Source organism: Gymnogyps californianus, chromosome 17 (genome assembly GCF_018139145.2).
Source record: "Gymnogyps californianus isolate 813 chromosome 17, ASM1813914v2, whole genome shotgun sequence".
Lineage (NCBI taxonomy): Eukaryota > Metazoa > Chordata > Aves > Accipitriformes > Cathartidae > Gymnogyps > Gymnogyps californianus.
Window position 1 is genome coordinate 1,985,484 of NC_059487.1, and position 14,911 is coordinate 2,000,394.

Below are 14,911 nucleotides of genomic sequence, written 5' to 3' on the forward strand. Positions count from 1 at the left end.
AAAACCGTTGTCCACTTATACATTTGAGAAGCTAATGAAAGATAGCCTTATTGTGTTCCCAGTTTGGTTTAGCACTTCGGGTTCAATATTAGACATTGGCAGATGGTCTGAAAAATTCGGCATTTGCACAAAGCGCAGTAGTTACAACATGAATTCAGCTGTGGTTTGCAGATTTTGAAGTTTGGCACACAGTCAGCAGCTGATGTGGGCCTTTGTTTCAGAGCTGTCTTCGCTTTAGCATTTTTCTAGAAGAAAAAAGGTGAAAATTCATATAAATGTAAAATGAGTATCGGTCAGAATAAAGCATAGGTGCAAAGGAAGTGAACCATGGGAGCTTCTGGCTCGAGATGAGTAGGCGGTTGCTAGCAGTGAGACCTATATTAGTAGCAATATAGAGATGTGGTGGGACTGGATCATGGGAAATGCTGGTTGAGACCAACCTACCGAGCAAAATGGTAAACCTCACGAGCCCCATATTTTGAGCAATTGGAAACATGACTGGATAGAGCATTGGAAAATGCTCTGTAGGGAAGAATGTGGCAGCAGCGAAGAAAAGGATGTAAGAGTCTGCAAAGACAACGACGTTATCAGTAAAACAAAGTAAGGAATTACTCTTGGATCCCCAAACTTTTGAAATGAAAGAGTGAAACCTCCCTGTCAATCTGTGGGGCTGGTACCCACTTTGTTTCCTGAGCTGTGAGGCCGAGAGAGAGGGGAGGTGACTTGGCAATGCTCTACCTCTCATGGTTTGTTTGTCAAGCTGCCTTTGGAGCTCGGTAATCCTTTGGGCATCAGATTCGTGTGTGGGAATCCTTAACTGCAGACACAGGTAAGTGAGCTGAAAAAGATCCCAAGGAGTGCTGCTTCTCTGTGATTTGGAAAGGTGGAAAACTTTGGGTTGATCGGCATGTACCTGGGACCTGGGAGAGATCTCTGGAGCCCTCCAGCTATGGGCACCCTATGGACTTTTTTAACTTGGTAGTTTCTCGGGAGTTTCAATTTTAAGGTAAAATGTTCTGTGGTCTCTAAGTGCCTTAGGAGCTTTTAAGCCAAAACACTTTGACAAAGTTGGATCACAAGAATGTCCTGCTTTGAGCTGAAGGTGGAACTGAATGACGTCCCAAGGCCGCTTTCAACCTGGGTCATCCTGCAAATTTAGGAATTGTTTCAAGAAAGGTTAACCACACAAGACATCAATTAGAAAGGAAAAGAAGGAGCTCTATATGTTTCTGGTTGCAGCAATGACTGGTTTGGCTGTAAATGGCTATCATGACATATTAAAAGTAAAATAAAAATGCTATCTTCTACTTTTCTAGACAATCTTTAGAATATAGGAGTCCAGCCCACCTAATACTTCACATTCGAGACCTATGGGTAACGTCACATTAAGGAAATCTTCAATCTGAACCTACTGATCTGATAACATCACTAGTTAACATTTTCAACCAAATACCAACTTCTTTGTATGCCTCGACTTTAATTTTTCGGCACCTGCAGTTAAAAATCAGCAGATAGTGAGTTTGTGCCCCTGGGCTGCAGAGCCTGTACAGTTAACTCACACGGTGTGACTGGGAGTGATACCTCTTTATGGTGGATGCCTAAATAATTTTACAAATACTTAAACCAGCTCAAGGTTAAAGTACCTTTAGTGTAAGAGAGGACTGTAAGAAACAAAAGCAAAATCAAAACCAACAAGACCCCCCCAAACCCAAACAATAACCTCTAACTAATCTAAGATCACATAGTTTTTTTTCCACCATTAAGGTTTTGCATCTTTTTTTACAGTATTTAGAGCTTCAAACTGTATGTAAATTATTTAAATTGGGGAATGGCTGTAAAAGCCTTGCAAATGAATGCACTGAGGAAAACTATAGAAGTAATAAACCATTCTAATTCAACAATGTTTTCTGAACAGCCACCTACCTTGGAAGATTTCCTGTTCTCTGCCTCTTTCCTGCTGACTTTCTGGGATCTTTTAGTTAAATCTTCAAAGAGAATAGCACAACATAATATTCAATCAATTTTACAGCACGTTAATTAGTTGAGATGCTTAATACTATTTTTGTGCAAGAGAAGGCAGATAACCTGCATTGCCACCTCATCAGTGCATGTTTTGCAGTGAAGAGGTTCACCTCTGGGAGCCGTCCTCGCTTGCACATAGCGTGTCTGAACTCATGCTGTCACTGTTGCTCGTGCGAAGCAGAAGAGCACCAATGTTTGTATTTGTATTTTAGGACGGCTTTTTTTACACGTTGTTTGGTCCGATGCGAACAAGGAAAATAATTTCAGAGAAATAAAATTAAAGGTCTCTGTGTAAAAGATGGGGGTACTTATGCACATCAGTCACATGAACAAAAATAGGAAAAACCTTTAGAATTCCATATTTTTTTCTATTAAAATGTGGTGTTACCTGCATAATTTTGGCAGGAATTAACAAGTGTACGCTGGTGCTCACAGGCAAAAAACTCTTTGCTGATTTGGCATAAACTCTTCATCTGTATGATGCCACCTTTTGTTTTTCAGTTCCTTGTTCCTTTTTCTCCTACCATCTTGTTTTACAAAACGTTACTTGCAAAGGTGTTTCATTAATGTGCCTGTAGCTTTGAAAGGTTCGTGAATATTTGTAGAGTTGAATCTTGGATCTGGTAAATTTAGAGGGGGGTGTTCAGACTATGCCTGGTGTAACTTTTTGGTTTCTTTAGATCACATCACTAGTATTTGTGAACTTCCTCATATTATCCCTTGAGGGCTAATAACATTTACTGCAGTTGTTGTTATTATTATCATATCAGCTCTCATGCTGTTTATTGCTATGTATAAACTCCATGACTAAGACTTGTCTTGGGATCTAACACAGCAAGACTGTTAAAGTGTGAGACACTTCACAGCTCACTAATCTGTTGCGGTATTTCTGATACCTTTATTCTCTGTGTGTGAGGTTTGTAATAAGCACTACCTGTATGTAATGAATGATTGGGATAAAAAATTTACATGCGCCCACTGATGAATGGTGGCTCCTTGTCTTTTCCAGTATTTGCCATCCATGCCTTTTTGAATATTTAATAATTGCCAGGATTTACAGAATTACAGAATGAAGAATACACATTTTGGGCTGTTTTGGGGGGTTTCATTTATTATCCTTGCATCATTATAGTTAGGATCTCTAAGAAACATCTCTAAGAAACAGTGGGAGGAAAAACTATACTTCAAGCACGTAAATTTATTGTCACTTAATAAGAGCATGTCTTAAAAAAGGCATTGCACTAACTAGGATTAGTGGTTTAGATCCAGTTCCAGCTGGCAGATTATGTTGGCTTTGTTATGCTGCCCTTTGAAACTTTCTGACGGTAACCAAGATGCTTGCAAGCCATTTCATTCTACATTAATTTAACTTTCTATAGTACAGTTGTACAGGATTGTCTGGATTGCTTCGCCTATAAAATTGTTTCGATAACATTCAGTTAAAGGGTATATGATGTCATTAAACAGAGGTTTAAACATTGGCGTGATGTAAATGCGCTTTAATTATTCCAGGGAATTCGGTAAAGAAGAAAATGATGCCCAGTGGGCAGATGAGAGGGAAATGTAGAGATGCTTTTTTTGACAGGTGAGGGCTGTAATTGTCTCTTCTATAGTTCCTCTGGGTTGGGTAACATGCCTGCTTTTCTCAACTGGTCTCTAATCTCATATTCCTCATGCTCTACCTACCGTGTTTTCAACAGCTGCCCAACTGACCAGCTCCTTACAAATCTCGTCTGTGACAATACGGGATGTATCAGCAGGGCTGGAAGGCCCCTGGGTCTGGTAACCTGAACCCCAAAACAAGGTCAGTGCGTGTCCTTTCTCCTGCACCTTCTTTCTCCTCCCATTTGAAAGGTCATGGCTAGGGACTTTCAAACGCTTTTCATACGCCATGCGTTAATGCATGCTTTCGATTAATTTATATTTAGTTTATCAAGTTATAGTTCAATTATTTTAGTTAATAAGTGATAGAGGTGAGTGTTATGCCAAGATCTGCTCTTTTGAATTATTCTTGTATTTTTAGCGTCAAATGTTCATGTAGGACAAGAGCGAGTGTAAAGGTGAGCTGGAGGTTGTGCTGTTTGCGTAGTCAGCCCCTTAGTCCGCTGTGGATTTCTTTTCTTGCCTTGGCTAATTGCTTCATCTCTCTGTTGACTATAAAATGGGAAAGCAGCGCAGCCGGGCTTCACTGCGGAGCAGTGAGGATACATGGATGCTCTGCTCCTGTGGCAGGAGGTGCTCTTGCAGAGAACCAAAGGGGCAGAGAGGGAGGAAGGGGTTTTGTGAGGCATTGCAGAACCATCCAAAGCACAAGGACCTGACAGCGTTAGGGGATTTTTGCTATCTTGGATGTCTGTCGGCAAAGCAATATGGCATGACATAGTCTCTCTGCCATGTTTAAAGCATGGGCACATTTTTGTGAGAAGATAGAGAAATCAGCTGAAAGGAATGTATTTTAAATCTCTGATTTTAATTGGAATAGAAAAATTATTGGAAGTGTGAGGTTGAAGGCATCTAGGATCACGAGGACCATGAAATGATCTGGCTTGGGAGGCTGCAGAACAGCAAAAGCTTTAATAAACTTGCAGTTAAACAACCTTGAGTTAACTCAGGATTCAGAGGTTCAGATTTCATTGGAAATGCATGCGTGGGGCAACTGTTTCTCCTTAAAGGAACATTGTCCTGAGTAAGAGTGCGGAGAAAATACAGGAAACAAGGTAAGAAACCAACCTGCTTTAAGCAAAAGTCCTAAAAGCCTGTAGAAAGGAGCTAAACAAGAGAAGCTTTATTTTTTGAATTATTAAAATTTTGACACAGTTATGAATGACATTCTGCAGCTAATTATCCCCAAATACCTGTAAGTTTCTTGAAAGAAAAAAGTTGGCTTAAATTACATTGAAAGAGTTAGGGCAAACACTAGGAAAAAAATTCGTGAAGAGAAGAGTTAAGCGTTGCCCTAACAAGGTTCTTCCCGAACAGGACAGATGGTCACCTGCCAGCAACGGTAGGGACAGAGCTGGTCCTGTCTGGGATAAATAGATGACCTCTGGCTCTCCCTTACAGGGCTCTTTTCTTCCCCTGGTTAAAGATCACTTGGCATACAGGTAAACTGAGATGATAGTAACACCTTACAGAACTGTTGATTTCTCTGCCACAAGAGCAGATCCTAAAAAAAAAAAAAGTTATGTTCAGTTGTTCTATTTGCACTAGACTTTCAAAGGAAGATTAATGCCCATATTAACGGAAAAACACTTCTCTTCAATATAAAAAGACTTATAGTATGATAGGACCTGAAGTGAAATCTGTAACACTAAAATGAGTTGTCTGATTATTATTTCTTTTTTTTTTTTTTAAAATCTAAACTGTGGTTTGCCACATTGCCATTCTTGGATGCTGTGGCTGCATTGCCACTGCAGTTCTGCATACTACTAAGGCACTTGTATGAAACTGCAATGTTGCAGTAAGCTGTCAAAATAATTCATATTAATTGACAATTGTATTTTCTGCAAATCTTGTTAATTTGGCACCGAATGGCAGAGTTTACTAACCTACTATGGAGATGGGTGGGAGATCTGAGAGATCCGTTTTGTTGCTCCTTGACAGGTTGCATTCTGTCTTCTCTTCAATTACCATATGAGAACTGGCAGCTCTGAGCAAACTGTAGCAGAGCAGCAGGCTTAGGAAGAGGTTCTTACTTTCCATCCTGGGGAGGAAAAATTCCATTGTCATGAAAACCAAAGTTGGTCAAAATCTGCACGTAGGAGAGACGCGAGGATACGATTCTCAGCAACGGTCTTCTGTCATGTCGTGCAGCTTTAGCAACATACCTTTGACAATTCTTTTGTTTCTAGCACTTTGCCTCTGATTCCAGAATACTGAAGACTGCAGTTGTCCGAGTGAAAAAATGCTACCTCAAACATAACTCTCTTAGATGGTCTTTTTTTCTTTTTTTCCTGATTCTTTTCTCAAAAGGTTTATTCTCCCAAAAGCTGTGAGTGAGTTCTCCCCACTGAGTTTTACAGTGTTGTTTATTGTATGACCAAGGGGAGAACAACTTCTGCTGTCACTTTTGACCAGCTCAATCACATCATCAGTTTTTTCCCAGAAAATCTTGTTTACAAATTTGTGCTAGAAAACCTAGAAAAATAACGATAATTTAAAAACCCACAAATTATGTTTCCTCTCAGTTTCCTCCATTTAAAAATAAGTCATGAAGAAATATCTTGGTTTATTATACCCTGATGTGGCTGCTCTGGTCCCATAGTGAATCATAGCCATAACTCATGCAAGTTATGAAAGGCCCAGTGCTGTAAAGCATTTATGGACCTTGGGGGTTAGTATGTACTTGATAACTTCTAAGCTGTAACACAGTCTATGGGATTTGAGCATACTTACGGAGAAACCTGAGCTTTGCAGAATGTGGCCTTGGAAGCAAGCCACTGGCCCTGGCCAGCCTCTGTGTGACGCAGTGCAACTATACAGGGCACACAGAGCGTATCACCATCCTGGTCGTCTTTTCTGGTAGATCCTTAACAGTGCTGAAGTTTGAAGTTGATTTTTATTTCCGTCTGCATTAGTTTTATGCTGTGTCAGAGTTATGGCAGAGGCACTGCCAGCCTCCAGATTTATAGGTAGCTTTTTGTCAGTGAAAAGCTACTAGTAGCAGTAAAAAGAGGGAGTGAAACCAAATGTTTTGAGTAATTAACCTGGTTGTAATGACTTAATTAGTAGAGAGTTAAAAGACGAAGAGTTTCTGCATTGGAAGAGCTTTAATCTAACCACTGCTGCTAAACTAAGTCTGTATTACACTTGCTTTTATAGCCACCACTGACCCACTCTTCCTTGTGAGATATCAATATTATGCCTCTAATTCCAAGTGCTTGGGCTCGTTTCTAAAATAGTCTGTTCTACAGGCCATGCTCATGTAACAGGATGCTGCTTTCATTGCTGGTTATAGCTGTACCATGAGGATACGCACCCAGATCTATTAGGGCTCTATTAGGATTTGCAGGGGCGCACATGCTGGATCCTTTGTGATTTAGGCATCTGCATGAGCTGCACCAAAATAGATATATCTGAGCTTGGAGTTTTACAGTAGGGGGGATTAATTTATGGGGAACCGAGTGCTGCTATGTCTGTATTTCAAACGATATGCAGCTGGAGTAGTTCAAAGCTAGTATGAAAGTTGAGACCCAAGCTGGATCATAGTCATGACTGTGGATAGATGTATCCTTTGAATGAGTCGATTAAAATTTTGTAATAGGAGATGGGAGGAGTCTTTAATTTGATCACAAATCACCCGCTAGAGGAGAAAGTACACCTTCTAAAGAAGAAAATAAAAATTGCAATAAACAAGAGGAACAAGTCTTGCCGTGAAAATTTGTTGTGATGGCAAAATTGTGGGCTTGAATTTTCAGCTATTGCAGTGTAGTAAAGAATCAAGATGACATGTCTGTTTTCATTTTTCACATACTCTGATCTTGCAAACTCTTATACAGAAGTTCAGCCTTTGCCTGTGGTAATTGCCTATGAATAATGAGAAGTATGTGAAAATCTTTGCTAGGCCAGGAACCTAGCCTGAATTTTTTTTTCTCTGCAGAAGAGATACCCTTTCATTGCTTTTTCCTGTCTCCTTTCACAAAAGATGCCCAAACCTGACTGAGATTTCTTGATGCTTTCTAAAGACTATTCTAACACATAGTTATATGTGTAGATAACCATTTAGGTCATAACCATAACCATTCAGGTCAAAATTAGAACTTCTTTTTATGTAACTGATTTTACCACCCTGAGTATGCCTGGTGATGTTCATATTCTAGGTATATGCTTAAAATTCAAAAAAGAGCTGAATAACAGCTTGTGTTCCCAAAAGCTTGTTTACGTTTTCCAAATATGCAGTTGGTCAAATAAAATATATTACTTAAAAAATCTTAGCTTGCTTGACATTTAAGTATGCTGATTTTTGCAGGATGTAGGCATACAGAGAAGGAAGAAATTTTTTACAATGAGGGTGGTGAAACACTGGCACAGGTTGCCCAGAGAGGTGGGAGATGCCCCATCCCTGGAAACATTCAAGGTGAGGTTGGACGGGGCTCTGAGCAACCTGATCGAGTTGAAGATGTCCCTGCTCATTGCAGGCAGGGGTTGGACTAGACGGCCTTTAAAGGTCCCATCCAACCCAAACCGTTCTATGATTCTATGATACTGGGCATGTCTGTGACAGGTAGATGTAGACATTTGGGCTCTAATTCTTTCCATGCTCTGAGCTGGAGTGAAGAGAGCAAGCTGTGAGCTGGAAGCTGTTTAGATTTGCACATAGTGGTGTTCATGCTGTAGATTTTGTTTTTTTAAGCAACTTTTTAGCCTAGTTGCAGGATATGCTCTATAACATACCTATGATTTTCAGATCAGCGTGTGCTGCCTATCTACACAGCTGGCATGTAACTGTCTGCTTGGAAACTATGTCGACGTGCCCACAAAGTACTGTTTAAATAAACTTCTTCTGTCCCAAAATGTTGTTTCCATTGTACTGCCTTGTCTTTAGCTCAGCAAAACTGCCAATGAATGCAATTGTGCCTGTGCAAATGTAATGAAATAGTAAAATTTTACAGCTTGCATCTGCTCACTTCAAACAGAGGGACATCTGAACACGCTTTAGTGTTAAAATGCAAACCTAGCTGCATGTGTTGATTTGAATTCTTGTGCACATTTTTTTTTTGCCAAAATCACTTAGGTGGTAGGAATTTTACAGCCTTTGAGTGGCTGTTTGAACTGGAAAATGCATATATTGGTGAATATGCATTTGATTTGAAAACTATACCAACTGGCTAGAAAGGTAACACTCCTTAGAGCAGCATAGTCTGCGAGATGTATGCAGCAGAGTTCATGAAAAGGTGAAAGAGGTGGAAAGTGGAATCAGAAGTGAAGATGAGAAAAAAGGTTCTTGTAATCTTGGGTTTCATCTTTTTGCATCGTATCACAAAACTCTTGCCCAAGTATGCTGCTTCCCCCCCCCCCTTTTTTTTTTGCATTAAAGAGAGGTTTACTTTCCAATTTTGCTCCTTATTTTCCTAATATTCCTTCTGGGACTCATCAGAGGCTGCTTAACTTAGGCACAGTTCAGCAGATTATGTAAGTAAATAGTTAACGTGTGGCAGTGCCTGTTATTCTCAAGGGAATAACAGAAGTACATTTAAAAACAAAGCAAAAGCAAGCATTTAAAAGTTTGTTGACTGTCATCAGAGATCGCAGTGCCCTTTTTTATGCCATTTCCTCTGTGCTTTGGCTTATTATATTTAATATGTAGATAAGGTATTTTAATACTTACTCCAATTGTGAACTCTTACAAGCATTTTTCCAGAATGTAAATTTGGAAAATGACGGATGACGGGAAACAGCTTTTGTCTCTTTTTAATTTATTTTTTGTGATGTCATATTAAAGGTCTTCATGACGAAATTTGATTTCCCCAGAAACACCCTGTACATCCAACACTTTGAGGGGAACTCCTTTCTTGTCACAGCTGATTTCACTCTATTTGGAGATTTATCCTCATACAACAACAGAGTGAACGGTTTGAGACGTTCGTACATAAAGTCTGCCATAAACACTGGAAGGGACAGTTGAAATTTTCTTAGGAGGTCTGACAAATTTGGACCAACTCATAAATAAACCGGCATCATTATAAACAGCTGAAAACAGCTGCTTAGAAAATTAAAATGTTAAAGTACGTGAACAAAGAAATATGAAATACTGAAAACTGTGTTACATCACTCAGTAACTTGCTGACAAATCTTCACCTATGCTCTGCTGCTGTGCTCCCATTTTGAAAAGGATAGGACAGAAAAAGAGGGAATGCAAGGAAAAAAGCAAGAATGCCTTGAAAGATGTTGAGATTTTAAGATGGAGAGAGACTGAAAAAGTTAGGAAATTAAATATGGAGATTAATAGGATGACTGGGGAGGTTCTGCGTGATTATTTCATGGTCACCTAGAACCATGCTATCCAGTCTCCAGAGCAAACCCATCTCAACCATCAGGTTTCAGCAAAGGAATAGCAATAAAAAGGGAAACGGCATGTTAAGGGGCATTTGGAGGGAAAGGAATGAATCCACCTGAGACAAATGGGAATTACTAGTGCTCCAGGCAGCGCTCCGCTGACCCCAGCCACAGGGGTTCCTCTGCAGTATTAGTTTCCTAACAGCAGGTTAAGATTGACTGCACAGAATGCAAAGCAAAGATACGTGCTTTTTCAAGGCTTTCAAGGGCATTGTCAAGATGTAAAAACATGTGAGTACATACAAAGAAATAGCTGCTACTCATCCTCAAACCACAAAATCCTTTAAAATAAAATCAACGCAAGCGAAGCGCTCCCCACAGAATAAACCTGGAGGCCCTGTTTGGAGTCTAACCTGAATCTCAATGCATTTGAATTGTTGCATTCGGTGTTGGGCTCAAAATCTTAGGTCCCCTTTTGGCATGGATGTCTCATATGCCTCTGAGGTTCTGGGAGAAGGATCACAGGGCCAAATCTTGCAGTGAGTTTTTGGTGTTTGGGTACACACCTGAATTCCGCAATCCCTTTCCCGTGTTCTTCCATGCTCCCCTGGAAAGCTCTTTGCCAACCCCACCCAACACACATGCCCTTGTTTTGCATGCCATTGAAATATGAGAAAAGTTGAATGAGAGCTTAACAACAGCAGCTTTATGAAAATGTGGCTATGTAGTATGCATACATGCTTAACATATGCTCAGTTCTGGTTGATTTAGTGTGGTCTCTAGCCTTTGTGTGTTATGAAGTCGGCCCTTGGAAGCGTGAGAAGGAAAATAACAGCATGTTCCTGTTTCTCTGTTGTGTTCCTGTCTTTGAGTTCTTAGGCCATTTGTGGATCAAGTTTTCATGCTTTTCAAATGCAATGACAAAAGCCAAATACTTGAGCACATCCAAAACAACAAAAACGCAAGAAATTTTTGATTTCCTGGGTACATCAGGGAATATGTTTTCCTCAGCGTTCTGATCTATTAGTATTTTGCTTTAAGTACAACTTGGCAGTTGTGATACACTATTCGAGTTGTTGGAGGAAGACCAATACAGGTTGTTTTATACAGCCTGCACTTCAGACTGAGGTGAACGGTTTCTCTGGGATTGCCCATGAAGTTCAGTTTCCAAATGTTTTCTAATCTTTATCACCTTCATTGACTCTGCTAGGTGACGATGCATCATCCACGTTAGTGACAGGGAAAGCTTATTTCTCAAAAAGGGAGGAAACTTGCCTTGCTGAAATTTTGTAGGAAGAGAGGTGACTGTATGGTTCTTCTCTGATCCTCCTCATGAAGATAATGTCTGGTGTGCCTTGATATAATAGGAAGGTGTATACATGCAACAACCGTAAGAGCTGTGCCAAACAAGTTTTAATTCCTGGCACAATTCCCTAAGCTATCTACAAAAATTAAAAGCTATTCAGGGGTCCTGCTGCTGAGAACTGCTCAGTTAGTTACTATAGTATACGTGAAAGTGAATGTATAGAGAAACAATTGACGAAATATGCTGTGGCAAATATTTTAGCATGCTATCTTGAACAAAATGACAACTGTTGAGGAAAACTGTCAGGAAACTAAAGGTCTAACAGTTCCTTAACTAATGTTAAACTGTCCTGGTTTCGGCTGGGACAGAGTTAACTCTCTTCTTAGTAGCTGGTACAGTGCTGTGTTTTGGATTTAGTGTGAGAATGATATTGATAACACGCTGATGTTTTAGTTGTTGCAAAGTAGCGCTTATCTTAAGCCAAGGACTTTTCAGTTTCCCATGCTCTGCCAGCAAGCAGGTGTGCAAGGAGCTGGGAGGGAGCATGGCCGGGGCAGCTGACCCCAACTAGCCAAAGGGGTATTCCATACCATGGAACGTCATGCCCAGTATATAAACGGGGGGGAGTTGGCCAGGAGGGTCGGATCGTGGCTCGGGAACTAACTGGGCATCGGTCAGCGGGTGGTGAGCAATTGCATTGTGCATCACTGTTTTTTTTCTTCCTCCCCCCCTTCTTTTGTTGCATTCCTTTTCATTACTATTATTATTATTATGTTTCATTATTACTATTGTTAGTATTATATTTTACTTTAGTTATTAAACTGTTCTTATCTCAACCCACGAGTTTTACTTTTTTTCCTTTCCTTTCCTCCTCCTCACCCCACTGGGAGGGGAGGGGGAAGCGGCTGCGTGGTGCTGAGTTGCTGGCTGGGGTTAAACCACGACATAAACATAAAAGGTTACTTAATCTACCACTTCAGCAGAGAAATCTTCATCTATGATTCAAGGAGTTACTGAAAATAACTGACATTTCTAAACTAAAGAAAAAAACCACCTGTCAGTGGCCCAACAGTGATTAAAAGAAGCTGTGAGAGTATTATATATTTGGGAAGGCAAGCTGTCTGCCATTCTGAAGGAGTATGATTACTTGTGATTTCAATAGAAGGAAATCACTTCTAAATTGCTTTTGCTCTAGACAAGTTTCAGTCACAACATTGACACTTTCACGTATTACAAGGCTAAATATTAACCAGAACCACCAATGGAGTCAGCGATCAGCTCTGGTTTACAGCTATCTAGTGAGTAATGGCAATCTCAGACTTGATGGTCCTTCAGCAATGGTATGTGCGCACATCCATCCCCTCCCTTTGACCTTAAGTGCAGGGTCAGTATAAAAGGCTTTTTCCTGTGGGAAATATCCCATATACCCCCATCTACTACTGATCATAATAGGAAATCCTCAAAATACTCCAAGTTTTCCTCTTTTCTTCAGTACAGCTAGATGTGGTATAATAAATACCACTAAATTGCCTGGAGATAACTTTCTTGGCTACTGCCAGCCCTACTGCTTGCGTCTGCTTGCATGGGCATATCTCTGTAGGGTTTGTTTTTCACTAGTTCAAATCACTTGCATTTATAATTACCATGGCATTTGAGTTCTGCCAAACTCAGTGCTCTGGAAGCCATGAGAGCAATGTTAATTCCCCTTACCAATAAGTTTTGACATTGAATCAGGAATTCAGATTTATGTTTATGTGGATCCCTTGTACATCACTATAAAAATCATTGCACATGCATTTTACACAAACCATAATAGCCATTGCGTTTTGTTCTGAACATGATTACATACTTATAAGTCAAGGATTCTTGATTTTTTTTCCCCACAATATCTATTTTGTGTTAGTCAAGGGCCAGGGGAAATATCACTATTTGATTGTCTCATTTGTGTACTTTTTTCTGGGCATCTTCCATTCTAACTTAACTTTTCTGATTCGCTCTTAAAAAATTGCCCATGATTGTGGAAAACAGGTTCTATGTTTCAAGAGTCTGTTCCAGTTTGATACTTCATTCATTATTTCATGTTCTACCTTTGCATTTTGACTTGTTTAAAAAAATGCAAAGTGCGCAATCGTGGTGCTGGGGTCTAAATATAACCTGTTTGGTTAAAAAATGATCCGTGTGCTAGCTGTGAAGATGGACATAGCAACCTTTTTCAGACTTCAAGCAAATTTAGGTGCAAGTCTTTTTTCTTTTAAGGGTAATAGTTGAGACTATTTTATATTGTTCTCCTCTAATAGCTCTACTTAGTGCTATCATCAGCTAAGTTTCTCCTCCAGCCTACATATTTTCCATTAGGCTTTCCAGAAATTACCCTGGAGCCACAACTACAAGTGAAGCTCAGTGGTTACATACCCTTTCGCTCAGGGATTTCATCAATCTGCCCAAACGGCTGCCAGACAAGCGTGTGCTCCTGCGGCCTGTGCGAGACCCTCGCACGGAGCATGGTGTGATGGCAGGGCACCAAGTTCCTCCCTGCTGTGGCCAGGTGGCCGCAAGAACTCAGCTTTCCCTTTTTATAAAATGGGTTTAAATCCTTGTTCACCTGTACAAAACGGTGCAATCTTAACCTGTTTTTAAACAAAAAAATGACATTAATTTCTAGGATTAAAATTTTTATGGGATGCCAGTGTGTTACATCCAAATTTCTGCTTCTTTTCTCCTTTAAATTGAAAACAAAGCTGTAAAATACTGTTGACCAAAGTCAAACTGGCAAGTGGCATTGGAGGGCTTCTCTCAGTTCATTCTCATTCCTTTTGTTCTTTCTTCCAGACTCTTATCTCTGGTCTTTTGTGTATTTATTTTTTTCATTCCCAAGTATAGGGGCCTAGCACAAGGGGCACTGTCTTTTGTCTAGTTTCTCTAGAGCAAAACCACAACCAGTTTACTAAAATGAATTGTATATGTTGTACAGAGGTAAGTGCACCGGAGACATTTCTGTACTGTTTGATGCAGTATGTTAAGTTTCTGTGCAATTTTAACTTTAACATTTTTTTAAGTTATTGAACTCAATCTACCCTTCTTGCTCCCCTACTCCTTTTATTTCTATTTTCTGGTTCTACCTTTTGTTTTCTTTCATTTTCAGTGATCCACTGTGCCCTGTTGCTTTTGACACAGAGTTTCCTTTAGACAAATTTCTCTTGCCTTTCATGCATTTAGTTCTTTTTCCTTTTGCACTCTTTCATTGTTTCCCTACCTTGTCCTCATCATCTCCGGCTGGATAATCCTGAGGAATGAAGCAGTGAAACTGGATGAGGTGCAACAGTGCAGAGGCCAAGTTCAAACACTTAAGCTTGAGAGCAAAAAAATTTCTGAAATTAATGGCTTCTGGATTTCAAATGATAGAAGGGGAAGAACTGGCTGTATTGATCACAGCATGACCAAGAGTGACAATGTGATGCAGCTGTGAAAAAAAGCAAATTCCATTCTAGGGTGTATCAAGAGAAGTAATTGTAACAGAAATATGAAAGCATTTAATATTGTATGCAGATACTGGTCTTCATTTAGAGTATTGTGTCCAATTTTGGTCAC

General features: G+C 39.9%; 1 protein-coding gene across 1 annotated transcript; it reads right to left on the reverse strand.

Moving 5' to 3' along the window:
* Positions 1-68: 68 nt before the first annotated feature.
* ASIP (agouti signaling protein) lies at positions 69-14,590 on the reverse strand. The gene is made up of 4 exons (XM_050907465.1): positions 14,577-14,590; positions 5,571-5,725; positions 1,924-1,985; positions 69-245 (listed from the first exon to the last, which is right to left on the reverse strand). Exons 1-4 carry the CDS (start codon positions 14,588-14,590, stop codon positions 69-71), a joined length of 408 nt encoding a protein of 135 aa, XP_050763422.1.
* Positions 14,591-14,911: the final 321 nt, after the last annotated feature.

Coding starts and splice junctions, on each gene's coding strand:
- ASIP (XM_050907465.1), bottom strand. Junction 1,986..5,570: donor CCCACCCATCTCCATAGTAG/GTTAGTAAACTC, acceptor TTCTCTTTGAAG/ATTTAACTAAAAGATCCCAG. Junction 246..1,923: donor AGAACAGGAAATCTTCCAAG/GTAGGTGGCTGT, acceptor TTTTTCTTCTAG/AAAAATGCTAAAGCGAAGAC.